Source organism: Magnolia sinica, chromosome 4, assembly GCF_029962835.1.
Source record: "Magnolia sinica isolate HGM2019 chromosome 4, MsV1, whole genome shotgun sequence".
In the NCBI taxonomy this organism is placed as follows: domain Eukaryota; kingdom Viridiplantae; phylum Streptophyta; class Magnoliopsida; order Magnoliales; family Magnoliaceae; genus Magnolia; species Magnolia sinica.
Window position 1 is genome coordinate 108,048,178 of NC_080576.1, and position 17,210 is coordinate 108,065,387.

The following is a 17,210-nucleotide window of genomic DNA, read 5'->3' on the forward strand; positions in this document are numbered from 1 at the left end:
AAGTATTGGTCCTAAAGACACCCACATAGATATTTACTTGTTATCCAACCAGTTCACGGGGTCGCACATCCGCTGTCACCCATAAAGAAAAAAGAAACAAACTGCAATCATTCAATACCCATTCTTTCCTTTGGTGTGGTCCTCCAAAGCTTTTGATCTACCTCATTTTTGGACTCATGCCATAAAATGAGGGGGGCAACATAGATAAAGACACATGCATCATGGAAGGCCTTATTTTTTTAGGTTTTCCTCCTAGGCGATGTTCAGGAATGCAAGTGGTGCGTCACATTCAGAATCGGTCAGAAATGACAAAAGTAAATAATAATTATTTATTTATTATGAATTATAATAGAAATCAGAAAATCAAACGGCCCCCTTAAACAGCCATATGAACTTGGTATTAAGTAGGCATAAGAATCACATACTCTACAGTGGTGAACGCTGCCTTATATGCTACACCCCATTTCAAATACTGCAAGCTGTCCACCGTTTTAAATGCCGTCATCCCTGTAATTATCGCTGATCGCATCTACAGAGCGGGACCCACCCGGGGAACGGCTTGGATCATGTACCCACGCGCTACACGTGTGCATGTGGTGGCGTCTAGAGGGTCCGCTGACTCACCAAACACAAGACAGAGAGAGAAATTGTAATACTCCTCCGGCCAGAGAGAGTGAGAGTGGGAACCCCCGATTCGATTCTCCCGATACAGAAAACCTCTGGAGACGAAAATCAAGGGATTGATGGGCCTTGTGAAAAGAGTCTAGTGCTAAATTTTCACGGGAGTTTGATCGGACAATTTCGAGATTTCCTCATTTCACGTACGCACGGCCGTAGATCTCAAGATTCGGGGTTTTTTTTGTTGAATTAAAGCCAAATATAGGTATTTTTCTAACTTTCAATCTCACTTAATTAGTTTTATTTTAGTCTGACAGATTTAGGTTTTTTCTCTCGACATTTTTTTTTTCTACTGCAGAATTAGCTTGTTTTACAGCCATTTGTTGTGTAGGGCTACTGTGGTGTGTGTTTGTCGGGCATGGCATCCCACCCGTCCAGTCCGTCATGCAGGCCACCATGTTACAGTGGTGGTTTTTGAGTGGCTGTGTATTGTTTTCTATAGTGTGGCCGACGCGATGATTGTATATGCCTGATTTCTTATTCTCTATGGCGACTGCCTATCGTTTCTATCATGTGACCTGATATCCAATTCATACAGTCCAACACAGTTGATCCAACCATCGTGTGGGTCACCATGCGACAATCGAGGTGACTGTCCATTGTTTTCTTGGTGTGGCCCACCTGATATTCGATAGGCCTAATTTTTGCGGCATCCCATCATTACAGCTGGGCTCACTAGATGCACAGGTTGGATGACATCCCAACAATGCCATCTGCTTTTACATGTGGTGGGCCCCATAGTTAGTTTCATAAAATTTACATGTTTTTTGAACAAGCTTTCTAGGCCATTTTTCTTTTCTTTTTGCTAATATCTGTATGTATTTTCACTATTTTGCCATATTTTTACCTATTATTTTAATTTAAAACCAAACTCATTGATTGTAATAAGTTTGTGTAATAGATTATTAGATAACAGTCAACTGTAATCAACCATGTAATAGTATATTACATTGCGCCTGTGGGAGTTTTGTGCTCTCATTGCCGGTCCCCAGTCCAGATAAAGGGAGGCTGCTTCAGGTTGGTGGCCTGTCATAACTTTCATCGTGAATCCAAACAATAGAATGCCGGAACGGAATGCATGTTGCCAGCCCCAATTAATTAGGATAAGGCTTAGATGATGACAGTGATTTTAATTTTAAAATATAAGTATCATGTACCTCATGATACATGCAATTTAGCCTACACTATAGAAGGGTAAACACTATGGTATACCTTACCTGCTACAGAGGGGTGAAAACTATGTTATATGCTGCACGCTATTTAAAACAATTTAGCCTACACTATAGAAGGGTGAACACTATGGTATACCTTACATGCTATAGAGGGGTGAAAACTATGTTATATGCTACACGCTAATTAAAACATTGCTAAGCTGTCCACCTGTTTCAAATGCCGTGGCCCATGCAATGAATGGCCCATTCTGAATTATAGCTCATGGCATCTACAGAGTAGGACCACCTGATGAATGACCATTATGCTTTTGTTCCTCTGTATCTTGGATGATGTCTGTTATCCTTATATATAATTTTCTTTTCTCAATAAGATTTTGGTATCCTTCGAACGAAAAAGATTTACCACTTGTCGATTTTATTGGCATCCAAATGACCCTAAATGATGGATCCATCTGATAATTCTAAAAAAAAGATAGGACCCACCTGATTGACCGCTTAGATCTCTCTCTCTCTCTCTCTAACTATTCTCTAGTTACGCAACACTCCTGCAGAAATGGAGCAATGGATACAAGTGGAGCCATGGATAGATCAATCGAAGCAGCAACTAGATCGACTGATGGAATGGGTTCAGCGGCAACCAGCAGCACAATTCTATGCTACTTTTGCTATTCTGTTCCTATCATCCATTTTTTTCGTGTTGGGTAAGCTGCTATCTCCTTGTTGCTGTTAATAAAAAGGGGCCAAATGCATGCTTGATGAAATGACTGATCTGCTACCATTGCATTCTGTTATTGTTGCATTTTCCAGATGTTCCAAAGAGGCTGTAAACTTTGTAACATGTTTTAAGTTGCAGTGCATCATCAATTGTACATGCTAGATATATGTATGGCAATCCAAAGTGCCCAAAATTGCAGGCTCCATTGTCAGTGGAGCATACCTTGAATTCACGGTGATAAGGTGATCATGACAATCTGATTTTGCTCACTAAATCAGGACAGCTGACCATTTTATTTTTGGAACCACCGAGCAATTGGATGGTTCCGGTGCCTGCCTTATACCCTGAATATGTGGCGTCCATGTATTGCAGTCCAGACTACCCAGCCTGTAGGGTTGCATTGTGCAAGGAGAATAGTTTGGAATTTACATCGATGGAATGGTGTTAACCATCTGATTTTGCTTGTTGAATCTGGACTGCTAGTTAAGGAAGCAGCTTAAACTTTATTTCAGCATGTAACTAATTGGATGATAAAGTTATCATTCAACTAGCTTGTAATTAAAAACATGTCATGTGTGAATGATGTCCAACCTGTGCAAAAGGTTGGCCCCCTATGAGCATCACTTACCTGGCTAAAAAATCAGGCTGATCCACTCATGAGGTGTGCCACGTGTTTGCTTTGGATCACGTCCGTTGCCATCCATCGTTTGTTTTGTATAGTGTGACCCAAATGATGTGTGGATTGGCATGATTTTTGCTTCATGTGTTCCTCATGGTGGAGCCAACCTTTTGGACTGGTTGGATGTTGTCCGCACTTGACACAACCTTTTTGGACCGGTTGGATGTTGTGCGTGTGCGTTCATACATATTCTAAGAGGGTTGAATGTGTGGGGAGCTCCCGTGCATTTTTGCTGTAGGGCCCAGCATGATTTTGTGTGCCATCCAACTGCCCATCAATTGTGCCATCCAATGTTAGGCTTAGATTAAAAAAGTCCGATGCAAAGCTCAATTGGGCGACACAATGGTGAACAACGCTAACCATTTGGGGGCATCCACCACAGAAACTTCCAGATTCTTGCTCAAGCCCAAGATTTTATCCGATCCACTCATCCAATGTAACCCACCAGGATATGTTGGGACACCCCAAAAATCATGTCTTTGCAAAATTCAGGTGGCCACACTACATGAATTTAGAGGTTTCATGCATGATTTTATGTTGCTCCACATGGTGCGTCCTGCTTGAGTTTTGGATCTACCTGATTTTGGGCCATACAATGAACATGAGGGGCCACAATTGATGGATGGAGTGGATGTCTGACTCACATCATGGTGGCCCCCACAAGAGGTCGAACATACTGTTAAGTTACGGTACAATCGACCTGATTGGAATATTGCCCTATATATGTTTTTGTGCGTGTAGGTTAATGATCACATGGTAAAGTTGCCACCATGATTGTGGTGGTAATGACATGATTCAGCCCCTTCGTAATGTGTTCCTGACATCCACATCGATCATTAGATTTGCCTCCCATTTTGGGCGTCGAGCTAGAAAATTAGGTCATTCCATGGCTTTGGTGGGCTAGGGGCCATAGCATGGGGAACATATGAAGGGGATGCCCACCATTGGTTGTGTGGAGAGCCCACCATATTATGTATATGCATCCAATCTATTCATTTGACACATCCGCCCCATGTGAATGAACACCTCAAAAATCAGGCTACTCGGAAACTGTCTGGCCCAGGCAAACAACAGTGGGAGTCCCCTCACAACAACTATTGGTGTAGCCCACCTGATTTTGGAGTTTGACTTGGTTTTTGGGTCCTGACCAAACATAATGGGGCACACCTGATGGTAGGAGTGGATGTCCTGAAAGCACCACAGTGGGGCCCGCAATAACCATCACCAGTGGTGGTAATGCTACCACGTGATCATTACCCATACACACACGTGCACACACACAAGCAATGGGGCACACTCCGTGGTACCGGTATCCCTGTGAGCTATGGCAGTACCAAGCCGATGTGGGCTCACATGGTTTGTGAATGAGATGCAACCCCTCCTTCAGATGCCACCTCAATTTACCCCCAGAGACTGAAAATCAGCTTGATCCAAAACTCGGTTGGGCCACAACACAAGGAACAAGCTGGGAGGGGAGGCCTACCCTGATTTTCAATGGGGCTCACAGGAGTTGCAAGAATGCTTTGCTGTACCCTTAATCTAGGGCAGATGAAGGTCTAAATGGCCTGGATTTTGCATACACAACACGGTGGGCCCCTCATTGAGCTTATTTTTGAGGAATGGTCAACTTGTTCCTCTACTTGTTCCCTGTTTTTTGGATCAAGCATTGGGGGTAACTTGAGGTGATGCATTAACAGATGGGTTGGATGCTATATGTACATCACTTGGGCCCCACTTCAAACCTTTACTGCTAGAGCGCACCCCTAGATATATGTAGGTATGCATGCATATAAACTGGTAAGTACTTATCCTTGCATACTTGTACATAGGTATAAGAGACTATTCCTTATATTCTCTGATTATCTTCCATGCCAACACCAAATTACTAGGAAGTCTAAGATGATGATGATGAATCTGAACCATTTTATTTTTAAACTGTTTGATTGATAGCTACCAATTGTATGGTTGGAATAGCTCGATCGGTTTATTTTGGATCTATGCATTGCTCAATCCACTATGGCCTATGATTTGGACATTATGGATTAACATGCATGTGTGCAACATGTAGATTGAGCTATTAAGGCTACGCTCCATCCACTCAGGCCCTACAACTTGGACATTTTGGATTGACATGTATGTGCCACGTGAAGGGTGAACCCACCATATTCTTGTCTGCTTTTGAATAATTACTAATATTTCATCTGTTGCTTTACCATTTGCAGTCCGTGTTCTCAAACGCACAAAGTCTAACACCATAGTGCTTGCGGGTTTAAGTGGCAGTGGAAAGACAATTCTTTTCTACCAGGTAGGTTTCTAAATTAGTGATTCTCTTCTTTTGAAGTGCTTGTGATTGTATCAATCTATTTATGGATGTTTCAGTACCTCTGAAAGCTCTGCAAGTAACTGCAGAAACCTCTCTTCCATGCCTCTTTTGGACTGATCTAACTAAACTGTGATGAGAGAGAGAGAGAGAGGATAACCTTTGTCACCTTTGTCTTCCATAAATGTGATTAGTGGATGCCAAGAAGGTCACAAGTGGGTCCATCATAGTGAGAAGGATGGGCCATCAACGGTGTGCCCCACATGATGGATGATCCATAACAATGATTAGACCTTTTCTATTTCAATAAATACATTTTCATCCACTGATTGGATGGTTTGGGTCATTCGTTCAAAGTGAATTGAGAGGGATGGGCCATCAAGTGTGGGCCTCGCACAATGGAATGGTCCATAGAAAGTATAAACAATTGATCAAACTTTTTTGTTAATATCAATATGGATTATTTGTCTCCATAGCCATTGATCAATAGTTAAGATCATCCTATCAAAGTGATTTGAGCATGGGTGGGTGATAAGGGTGAGAGGATAGAGGGAGTTGGAGTCTGGGTATGGAGAGCGAGGAGAGAAACAACATGTAGATGGGGGCATTTGATGCTCTTGTGTATATGAATCTTGATACGCAGGCTACTCAGTAAAACCTCCACACACCTTTTGCATGTAGTGCACATTAAATCGGATTAAACCGACTAAATCGTGTGACCTCCAAAATCTAGTTGATCAAACAATCCTAGCCTCTGGCTTGTGGACGCTTGTTTTCTTAAACAAGATTGGATATTTGTGTGCTGCCACTTAATGTGTTAGCATAGATCAAGGAGTGTGATCTTGGATTATGGCTCATTCACCATTTGGCCCATCAAATGAACACTTTTGATCGAGTATATTCATGCCACATGCTCAACAATAGCATGGAGAAGGAATTAGATTTGATCCAGTCAACCTGAGCTTTTACACGGCATTAACTCATACAATTCTTTACTTGGAAAGGAGTTAGGTTTGGTGAAATCTACTTGAGCTTGTTGTATGCAGCACGTGCAACACCCAAGGTCTATGGGGCCAACCATGTTGTAGCATGGCATCCACTTTGTACATCAGGCATGCCTCTCAACATTAGGTGGTGAGAACAAAACTCAACCTGATCTACAAATTAGGTAGGCCACACCACAAGGAACGACAGGTATTGCATAATGTATTAGAAGAGATCAAAGGCCCCCCAAATTTGACATGTGTCTGCCAGCTGGTTATTAGATCGGCCTGATTTTTCAGATAAAGCATCTGCTTGGTGGGATTCCCCTGATGAGTGGCATAGATCTTACATATGTATGCTATGTTTGTATGTGTGAGAGTTGAGAGACACAAATTAGTGAACTACAAGCTCTTGGCCCAAGGAATGATAATTCTCATGTGATTCTTTAGTCGGAAAGGAATTGGGTTTGGTTAAATCTACTCGAGTATGCAGCGGGTGCCACCTCCACATGCCGTCGCATGTAAACAATTTGACATGTGTGTGTGATATGAGCTTTCCATGAAGTAATCTATACTATTTAGATCTTCTAGCATAAAAACCCAGGCCATTTCACACCTCAGGTGGCCCACATGTTAACAAATGAATGGCTAGGAAAAAGTTTTAACTGTCAATTTAGTTTGTACACCTTGGCCTACCTTGCAAGTGGAATTTTTTGTTTTCTTGGGTGTAGGATCTAAGTATTATTTCCAACCTTGCGGAAAGTTCAAATCTCACACGTGTTTCATATTTGCCCATGTGCATGTGCAAATGTGTACAACTTTATACTCGTTAGGGATAAGCAAACCTTCGAAGGAGGAAAGAGTGATTTTCGTAATACAGAGAGATACGGAGAATGATCTTCATGAGTCCATAGAAACGGAAACACCTCTCAGAAATGGGGGCTAAGCACTTCAGGAAAAAGAGTGATCTTCGTGAGTCCATAGAAACGGAGACACCTCTCAGCAATGGGGGCTAAGCACTTCTGGAAAAAGTGGAAATCTGGGTGCTAACCAAACACACTTAGGGTTTGTTTGGCTTTGCTAAAATAAGTGCTTCGAAGCGTTTTTAATTGGTATAAGTTACTTATTATCAATTAAACAACTTTGGTTAACAACCAGATTAATTGCTTATTGAGAAATGATTAACAAAAATAATAATCATTATTTTCAAAAAAGGCCCAGGGATGTTTCCAAGAATTGCTTCAGCCCTGAGCAGGTGGAACATTGGGTGAGGGATGGAATAGATTTCACAAACCTGTTTGCACTTAACACTTGTCATAGATATGAGCCATTCATCAGGGTGTTTATATATATATATATAAGATGAAGAATTTTATTAGGCAGAGCTGGAAACAGAAAATGGACACAAGAAAAACAGCAAGAACACACAAAAATAAGAAACAAAACAAGAAACAACAAAGGCTAAAAATACAACAAAATTAGTCCCATGACTAACGAAAAACCCAAAAACCTAGAAGAATTCAAGACACCTAGTCTCTGAATAACAGGAGAACCTATTAAACACCCCGGCTGAGGAGACCTTCAAGTTCTGAAAGCACCGATCATTCCTCTCTGCTCACACAACCCAGATAATGGTAAGGAGGATTCTCCACTTTTTTCTCCTCTTCCCTCCAGAATCCACATGCCAGGAACAAAGAAGCCCATCTTATTGAGGAAGGCATAAACCAAACAACTTCGGCAAAAACCAAAAATTCTCCTGATATCAGAAGAGAATGAGTAATGGAGGAAAAGGTGATTGACAGATTCGGCATCTTCCAAGCATAGCAAGCACACCTTAGTCAGGGGTAAACCTCTCTTCCTTAGATTGTCAATCGTAAGCACCCGGTTCCTGCCAGCCAGCCACGTAAAGGCAACTACTTTAGGAGGGGCCCCATAGAACCTTACAACACCCAAATGATAACAATGCGTTGAAGGGCCTGAAGACGAAAGGGAACCATAGAAAGACCAAACTGTGAAAGAAGCCGAAATAGCTTGATTTCAGAACAGCGAATCTTTCGAATCTGGAGAGGGAATATAACCCTACAATCGAGAGAAGAGAGCCTTGCTTTTTTTAAAATTCAGAGTCCGAAGGTTCCCCCTGAAAGGATGGGAGCCAAACACTACTCTCACCCTCTCCAGAAAAGCATTTTGCTACTGTAATGTCCAAAAAAGGACAAAAAGCGGCAAGAGCAGGGAAATCAATAGAGGGGTGACTAACACACCAAGGATCAAACCAAAATCTAATCCTCGATCTGTCACCCAGAGCAAAACACAATCCTTCGAAGACTTTGGGAGCCATCATCCATCTTAGTTATGCTGCTCCAAAGGCTGGAAGCGCGGTACAGAGAGGAGGGTTTAGTCCACCATCAAGGTGTACTTTGAACATGCAATATACCAAATCTCAAAGTATCATGCGTATCAATTGATCCGCACGTATGTTGAATCTGGACTGCTGGACTTCTTTAACTGCCTCATTTTTTCTTTTTTTCGTACAAATTTGACTTTCTTAAGCAACAGACTGACATCTTTTTTGGTCCATGACATGTTCACGGTGCAGCTTGCCTAATGAATGGCTTAGATCTCTCATACATTATACATATGCCTTCCTCACAGTATCTAACCCATGTTCTGCTCCCATACAAAATTATACGTTTGTGTACGTTACTGAAGGATGCCAATGTGATCGACTACAAATTGGGGGAGGCAGTATTTGATACTCTAGGCGGACACCTATTCGGCAAGTGCTACATGTGGGGCCTACTGGGGCACATGCATGACATCCAACCTGTCCATCAGGAAAGGCCCACCATGAAAATTGGATGCTCTAAAAACTATGCAGATGCAACCATCATGTGGCACACCGTGTGAATTTGCAGGTTTGGATGGTTGTCCTTTTTTCAATTGTAAGGCCTACCATGTTGTGTGTATGTCATCCAAACCCGTGCATAGTGTGAGCCCAACCATGATGATGGGATGACCTAAGAATCACGACTACAAAGATCATTAGGTGGACCACAACATAGAAAACAATGGACAACCATACAAAAAACTGCAAATTCACGTGGGGGATCACATGCTGGTTGGACGGCCTGATTTTTGGGGCATCCAACTTTCACGGTGGGTCTACTCTGATGGACAGTTGGATGCCATACACAAGAGTTGTGAGCCCTACCCACACATCACTTGTAGGGGACTTGTTGAGGAATCAATCTCCCTTCTCCGATTCATTTGGTTACAAAGTGGGGGGAGTTAATTTGATACTCTATAAGCTTATCAAGCTTGATTGACGGAAGCACCCTTGACCGATACATGCACCATACATTAAGTCAAAGTAAACTGTCTAAACTGTGGATCACATTGCCTCTAAGTAACAGTCTCAAAATCACACCCAGATCCATAGCTCAACTGGCAGACTGAGTGGAGATACCTCATTTCAACACTTGAGGTCTCGGTATCGATCCCTAGCGGGGTTGGCTAACATGGAGTGTGTGTACTGACATGGTTGTGTACTAACAAGCTAACCCCGAAAAACACACACACACAAAAAAAAGTCAGTCTCAAAAGCAGATTGGTTAATCAATCCTAACCTCTGATTCATGGGTACTTATTTAACTAGTATTTATCATTTTAAACTATCCAATAAATGTCCAGTAATTCAGTAACCAGATAATTAAAAAAATGTAATTTTTGGTTCACGACACATCTGAACTCTGAACATAATTTGGACAGTTTAATTTGATTTAATTTACACATGTATGATACATTGGGCCACACCAGCAGCAGGTTTGGCTATGGGACCCACCGTGGTGGGTATATTCTTTATAAACCATTAATCATGTTTCCCTCACTAGTGTGAGCGAAATATTAAAAAATAAATCAGCATGATCCAAAACTCATGCCAGTCAAATCGTGTGAGGCGTTAATGTGATTTTACACTATTCCCGACGATGTGGCTTGGTTGAGTGTGAAACTGGTTTATATGTACAGTGAAAATGTGGAGACGCTAATGCTAGCCTTAGCTAGCCAGACGCCTGAGCGACTCTGGAAAAGAACATGAAAAACTTCAATGCCATTTTTTCATAGTGGATATCAAAAACGCAAATGGTGGTCTCACAAAGCTCGAATGCTGTACGTTGTATAGTTGTCCTATACTTGTTGTAGAGGATTCCAATCCTTTCCTAGAAAAGGTTCGATCATTGATATCAACTGTCTATCATGTCATGGGCACCATTCATGACCCTTCACTCTCAGGTCACTTTGATATCTATGATCTTAACCATCCTGCAAGAAATTGTTTAAATCTTATGCTTGCTTACCAAACATGTTTATTGAGAATCATTCAACATGCAATTATCAATAAACAATTCTAGAGAATTGTTTGTTGGGAATCACTTTTGTCATTGCTATAAGCAACCCAGATGGGCCCCTAGTGGTTAAAAAAGTGATTTTTGAGATTAAAAATCAGAACAAAGGGAAGCCAAATAGGCCCTAAGAAAAATTAGTTTTTATTTTAGGATATTTATGTCTTGAGGGATCTTTAAATGGATATTCAGTGAATAACGGTTTTAAATTTTGAGAGATTTGTCATAGAAGAAGAGGTGGAGACTAGCCCTGCTTGCGGCTCTGTGGTTAATCTGGTTGGAGAGGAACTCTTGTTTGCTTCGATAACTAAAAAAGGTTCGGTCAGGGGTAGTGTTATGTAGAGTGCCTCAAAGTTTAAGGGAGTGTTGCCCTTGATCTCTTAGGGCTGGGTTTTTTATTTTTTAATTTTTTCAAAGATAACGAGATTTTTTTAGGGCTGGGTTTGAGTTCTGCTCCTGTATTTTCTTTTAGCTGTTTTTTCTCTTTCCGTCTCTTCTTGTTCTCATTCTGGTTCTCTTTCTTTCTTATTCTTCTTCTTCTTCTTCTTCTTTTTGAGAAATTTGTCATAGAAGATTGTTAATAAGATATATTAATATCTTGGGGATCTTCAATTGGATGGGAAAGAGATAGGCACGAGAATAAAAGGAAGGGACTAGGGAGGGATCTAGGATGAGGGTAGCTGAAATGAGGATGTTGAAATGGATGAGTGGCAAGATGTGGAAGGATAAAATTAGAAATGAATGCATTCAAGGGAACTTGGGAGTAGCACTGATAGGTGATAGGTAGTAAGCCGAGAGAAAGTAGACTTGGATGGTTTGGTCACGTATGTTTTTGTTTTTGTCTGAAGTAAGGGGAAAACAAATAAGGGTGTGTGTGTCTGTGTGTGTAGGTGTGGGTGTTTGGGTGTGAGAGTGGGTGTGTGAGTGCACATAGGTGGGTGGGTGGATGATGCATGCATGCATGGATGGATGTAGGTATGTATGTAGATGGATGGATGGATGTGTGCGTGTGCTTGTGGCTTTTGGATGGATGAATGTCTGCGCGCGTATGCATGTGGCTTTTGCTATTGTCCTCACCTTCCGCAAAGCTATTGACTCATGGGATTCCCAATCATCAGCCAGGGACAAAGCCATGGTGCAAAAATAATGCCACTAGGATGTTCCTAAGCATCCAATCAATTGCATGGAAAATGTGCATTCAAGATTGAGCTTAGGAACAAAATAGGTCCAATTATCATCTTGAACCATCTATCCAATAGATCTCACATTGTGTTGCTTATGATGCCAAAGTAGCACTTTGGGTTGATGATTCTAACCATGTGATCTCTGTCTCATAAAGAACAGATGGCCTTATTCATCAGAATGAAAGGAAGTGGATCAAAAGATAAATGATCAAAAGCAACATTTGGGTACTGTTCCTTTTGAGTGTTTGGAAAATGAAATTCAAATACAAAATTCAGTTAATGGAGAATAAGAAAGTTGAATGTTACAAACAAAAGCTAGATTGAGGTAGTGATGGAGAGGTGATCAGGGAGGATTCTGTAATGGGGATGGAATGTCAAATCTCCTCATATGACACATTCTGCTGTCTCGAAAAGTCTTCAGCAGGAAAAAAATGAAGTACCATTGTCTTCATAACAACTTGGCACAGTGCAATGCGGAGCGTGCAAGTGCGTTATTGACAATGGTAGTTGCAGAAATTATATCAAAGATGATGTGGAAAATTGAAGATAAATGTCAAGAGGCTTTGTCAACCTCACTGAGTGGCATGGTTTCAGTATGAGAACAAAATCAACTTGAATCAATCAGATTTCAAGCCAAGTCACTAGGAAACTCGTTCATGAGTGTGATTAGGTTCCTTCCACAGTTGTCTTTCTGTTCTGGTATTTAGTGTTTATTAATGAGATCGTCCTCTTAAAAGAAAAAAGAAAAAGGAAAAAAAAGAGTGTGCGACTAGGTCCCTGGCCGACATGACTCAATTGAGTCAGCTAACTGTTGTGGTCTGCTCATTGCAACTTGCGGTCGCTCAAATTGAGTCACATGCTACATCAGCTGATTTTTTCTTTGTAGAAGCTAGTAGCAAGTTCCAAACTCATGACCTGTGCTGAGGGTGCAAAAATCTGTAACCAGCAAATAAGGGGATGTACCTCATGTTCCTCATTTGCTCTCTTTTATCCGTTTGCACATGTAGGCCATTAATCAGGAATTGCTTGTCAGATTTTATTTATTTATTTATTTTTAAGTTGCTTGTCGGCCATATGATGCCTCAACCTACAATCTGAATTTTTCCCATGTGTTTTTTTCAATATAATCTTTTTCTTTTCTTTCTTTTGCTAGCTTCGAGATGGCTCGTCACATCAGGGTACTGTTACGTCAATGGACCCAAATGAGGGGAGTTTTGTGCTGCATTCTGAATCTGAAAAGGTAAAATATGATAGCTAATATTCATCTTCTGTCTGTACTATTTTAGTCAACAAAATGTATGTTGTTGGGATTGTTGTCCTGCTGCATACGCAAATGTCAGTCACAGACGCATGTGTGTGTGTGTGTGTTCTTTACGATGCTGAACTTTTTCTTCGTACGATCTGCACAGAAGGGCAAAATAAAGCCAGTCCATGTTGTCGATGTTCCTGGGCACTATCGGCTTCGACCCAAGCTTGACGAGTTCTTGCCACAAGCAGCTGGCCTTGTTTTTGTTGTGGATGCCTTGGACTTCTTGCCAAACTGTCGAGCAGCTGCAGAGTAACTAATATACCAATGCGTACTCATTTCTCATTTTTATTTAACAAGTAGACTGATTTTGTGATCTTTTATTGGTTTGCGATTTGAAAGGTATTTGTATGATATTTTGACAAAGGCAGCTGTTGTTAAGAGGAAAATCCCACTACTAATTGTATGCAACAAGACTGATAAAGTGAGTGCTCACTCCAAGGACTTCATCAGGAAGCAACTGGAAAAGGAAATGTAAGGCTTAGAACTCTTCTATTCATTTCCATTTTATTAGATAGATTGAACTACGGCTGCAGCTTGGGTTCGGGTCAACCAAACCGATTGACCCAACCTGAGTTTGGGTCAGGTTTCAGGGTCCTTGGGTTGGAAAAGGCAACCCGATTTGGGTTTGGGTTGGGAATAATCTCATGTATTTGGGTCAAATCAGGTCAGGTTAGGTTGAGTTAAGAGGAATTGGGGTTGAGTCGGGTTGGGCACCTCAGGTTGTAATTCGGATTGGGTTGGGTTGCAGGTTGGGTCCTCTTGAGGTTGGGTTGGGCTCGGGGTGACTCTCAACCCAACCCAATCCCCACTTGAGGTGCACCCCTAGATTGAACTCCTTGACCATCCTAGCCTTTATTTCCATCCTATTACCATTTGGGCATTCAATCCTATGCATTAACCTTAAGGCGACGAATCCAGCCTCATCCCAGCATTTATTTTCACTTGTGGAGAGTTCTTATTGTTGTGGGGAAATAGGATTGTGATTCTCACACGAGTATACCTTTGACATCCGAGTGCCTCTTTGGATGTGAGGCAGGTGACACTATGTAGATGACCTTGTCCAAAAGTCAGGCTGGCACAATCATCAGGTGGGTCAGGCCTAAAGAATAATTGTTAATGAAAAAGTGCTAAAGATCCATGATCAACGCACACATTGGATCACCTGATAAGTGGACCAGGTTTTTTGGGCCAGATTGTCAATGCAGTGGGCCCCACCTGAAGATTGTCTTGGATGATTCCATGTTGGCACATGCACCTCCATGCAGGGTCGTGCATGTGGGATCGCAAACCTTGATAACTGGTTAGGCCTTGTTTGGTAGATGCCTAAGAATGAGTTCCTCTCATCCTAGTTAACAGTAAATTTGTATTAGAGATCTTAATCTCTATTACTTCATGAGTTCATGTTAACAGTAATTATGTATTAGAGATGAAGTCTGTAATAAATAATTATTTGTTAACTAAAATGAGAGGAACTCATTTTTAGGCATCTATCAAACATGGACTTGGCATGTTTATTTTATTTTATTTTATCATTGAAGGCTAAGTCTTTGGTGATTGGTTTGATGCCCGAAAAGGCATGTTTTTTTGTGGAGTTTCATTTGCATTGCCTATCGATCTTGATTTTCTTTATGATGTTGCAGAGACAAGCTACGGGTGTCAAGAACCGGTGCTTCAGCAGCTGATATAGCTGATGAATTTACCCTTGGTGTGTCCGGGGAGCCCTTTGTGTTCTCTCAGTGTCTTAACAAGGTGATGCTCGCAGAGTCCTCAGGTTTGACAGGGGAGATATCTCAGGTTGAGCAGTTCATTAGGGAATATGTTAGATGTTAGCGTCCTCACAGCTCATTTGCAGCTCTTTCGGAATCAGCATCTTGTCTTCCATTACTGAGGGTAACAACCATTTTCCTTCCGTGACTAATGAAGGATTCCAGGTTTTGCATCGCTTTTTCCTCCAAAGCTCATGTAACCCCCACCCCCCCCCAAAAAAAAAAAAAAAAGAAAAAAAAAGAAAAAAAAGAAGGAGATTCTGGGTCATTCATCAGGCGGGGCCACGTTGGTTGTAGCAGCATGTCAAAATCTACTTGGATTTTTGTATGAAAGATCAAAATCCATTGGAACTGTGGATGATGGTTGGGATGTGTTTGTATGGTAGTTTTACTAGGATGCTATGTCATCGACAATTTCCAAGATGTTATCAGATTATTACAGGTGGAAGTAGAGCTCTGGCTGCAGTTCGCATGTGGCCTTTCAGTCGTAGGCCCAGCCTGATATCAATTATGCTTAAATAATGCACTGGCCGGCCTGGCCCCAGGAGGAACCACATGCACCCTGCCTAGCAATTATGCCTAGATCATTGCGCTGGCTCAGGCCTTATGGCCTCAGGAAGAACCCAATGTGGACTGGGTGGGTGTCAATCTGGCCCACTTTCACTCCTATAATATTCCAATGCAGTTCAATCTGAAAGCTTCCCCGCTACAGGCATTTAAAGAGTTTGATCATCCGTCTTGGCTAACCGTTTGTTTGAGTTCAGTTCATTGGCTGGGCCATGTGATCAGGTCCTGCCCGACCCCAAACCAAAATGGACCAAAATCTTCTGGCCTGACCCAATACTGGTTAAAAATTTGCCTGTTTCTACCAAGGCTGTATTAGCAATATCTACATGCTAGTAATGAAATGCAATATGCAGATTGATGAGTCTGATCAGGAAGGCCTGAAGTCTATGGGCATTGCACCACAGACTTACGAGTCTTGATACCCAGAGCAGCTGATTAATTTACAAAATGGGTGGCCTGGATTTTGTTGTAGCGAAGGAGAAAATGCCAATTCAAATCACCCTGTCCATCTTGTGGGAATTGGCGGCCGGTAAAATACGTCATCAATGGTTAGGGTTGGCTCTATTGGTGTGCCGAGAAACTAACTGGCAGACCAAATGACAAGGTCATGCCAATAGTCGGTGCATCCTCTGCCATTGTATACTACAAATTCTCCAGCCATGGTTTTCAGCATGGCTTGCCCCCACCTATTGATCTAGACTCTTCATTCATTCTTGCGATTCAGCGCAGGCCATGGTGAAAAGAAAAATCACTGCATATTTGAAGTTTAATACTCCATGAATTTCACAAGGAAATTTTGTTTTATGTTTTTTTATTAAAATGCCTAATATACAGAAATACAAATACAAATTTTGTTTTGTTTTTTTTTAAGGCCAAATATACAAAAATACAAATACAACTACACCCAACAAAAGTCCCCCAAAGGACAGAAGAAAAATTGAAAAATAAGCAGACCAATTTAAGTTCTCCTTTCGAAAGAATGGGCTATTTTAATTCAGAAGAAAAATGTGGTTGATTTTAAGGATGGATTGATAATTGGCATCCATTGATGCGGTGAACCAATTTAAATGAGGCAAAGAGTGCCCATTTGATTACCTGCTCACATTACCAAGTCATGTAAAAACTCTTAACCAATTCAATCATATGATTGCAGTTTAACCTTTATTCATATACACCCACCCCCCGTACACAACATTCCAACATTTTGGCATTTTCACCTTCAATCGAAATTTTTTAACTATGCTAATGAACAAACCGAATCATCTCAAGCAGAGCATCTTTCCTGGATCCAAATCTCATGACTACAATGATTAAAAAATTGCTCCCTCATTCTCTACCTTGAGTTAGAGTTTAGCAAGTAGAAGTGGATCGCCTCCAAGATGCTGGAGGTACCAGCAGCCCACTCATTAGGTGGTCCACACCGTTGGAATCAATGGA

The 17,210-nt window shown here is 41.4% G+C and overlaps 1 protein-coding gene across 2 annotated transcripts; it reads left to right on the plus strand.

The window, feature by feature from the left end:
- The first annotated feature begins 489 nt into the window (after positions 1–489).
- Positions 490–15,692, plus strand: LOC131243721 (uncharacterized). Of its 2 annotated transcripts, XM_058243248.1 has the most exons (7): positions 490–818; positions 2,391–2,551; positions 5,467–5,549; positions 13,285–13,371; positions 13,541–13,689; positions 13,780–13,911; positions 15,081–15,692. In XM_058243248.1, exons 2-7 carry the CDS (start codon positions 2,404–2,406, stop codon positions 15,268–15,270), a joined length of 789 nt encoding a protein of 262 aa, XP_058099231.1. In that variant the 5' UTR covers positions 490–818; positions 2,391–2,403; the 3' UTR covers positions 15,271–15,692. The 2 variants fall into 2 exon arrangements, with proteins under 2 accessions (XP_058099231.1, XP_058099232.1); XM_058243249.1 differs by lacking the exon at positions 490–818 and having other exon boundaries at positions 1,855–2,551; positions 13,544–13,689.
- The last annotated feature ends 1,518 nt before the right edge of the window (positions 15,693–17,210 follow it).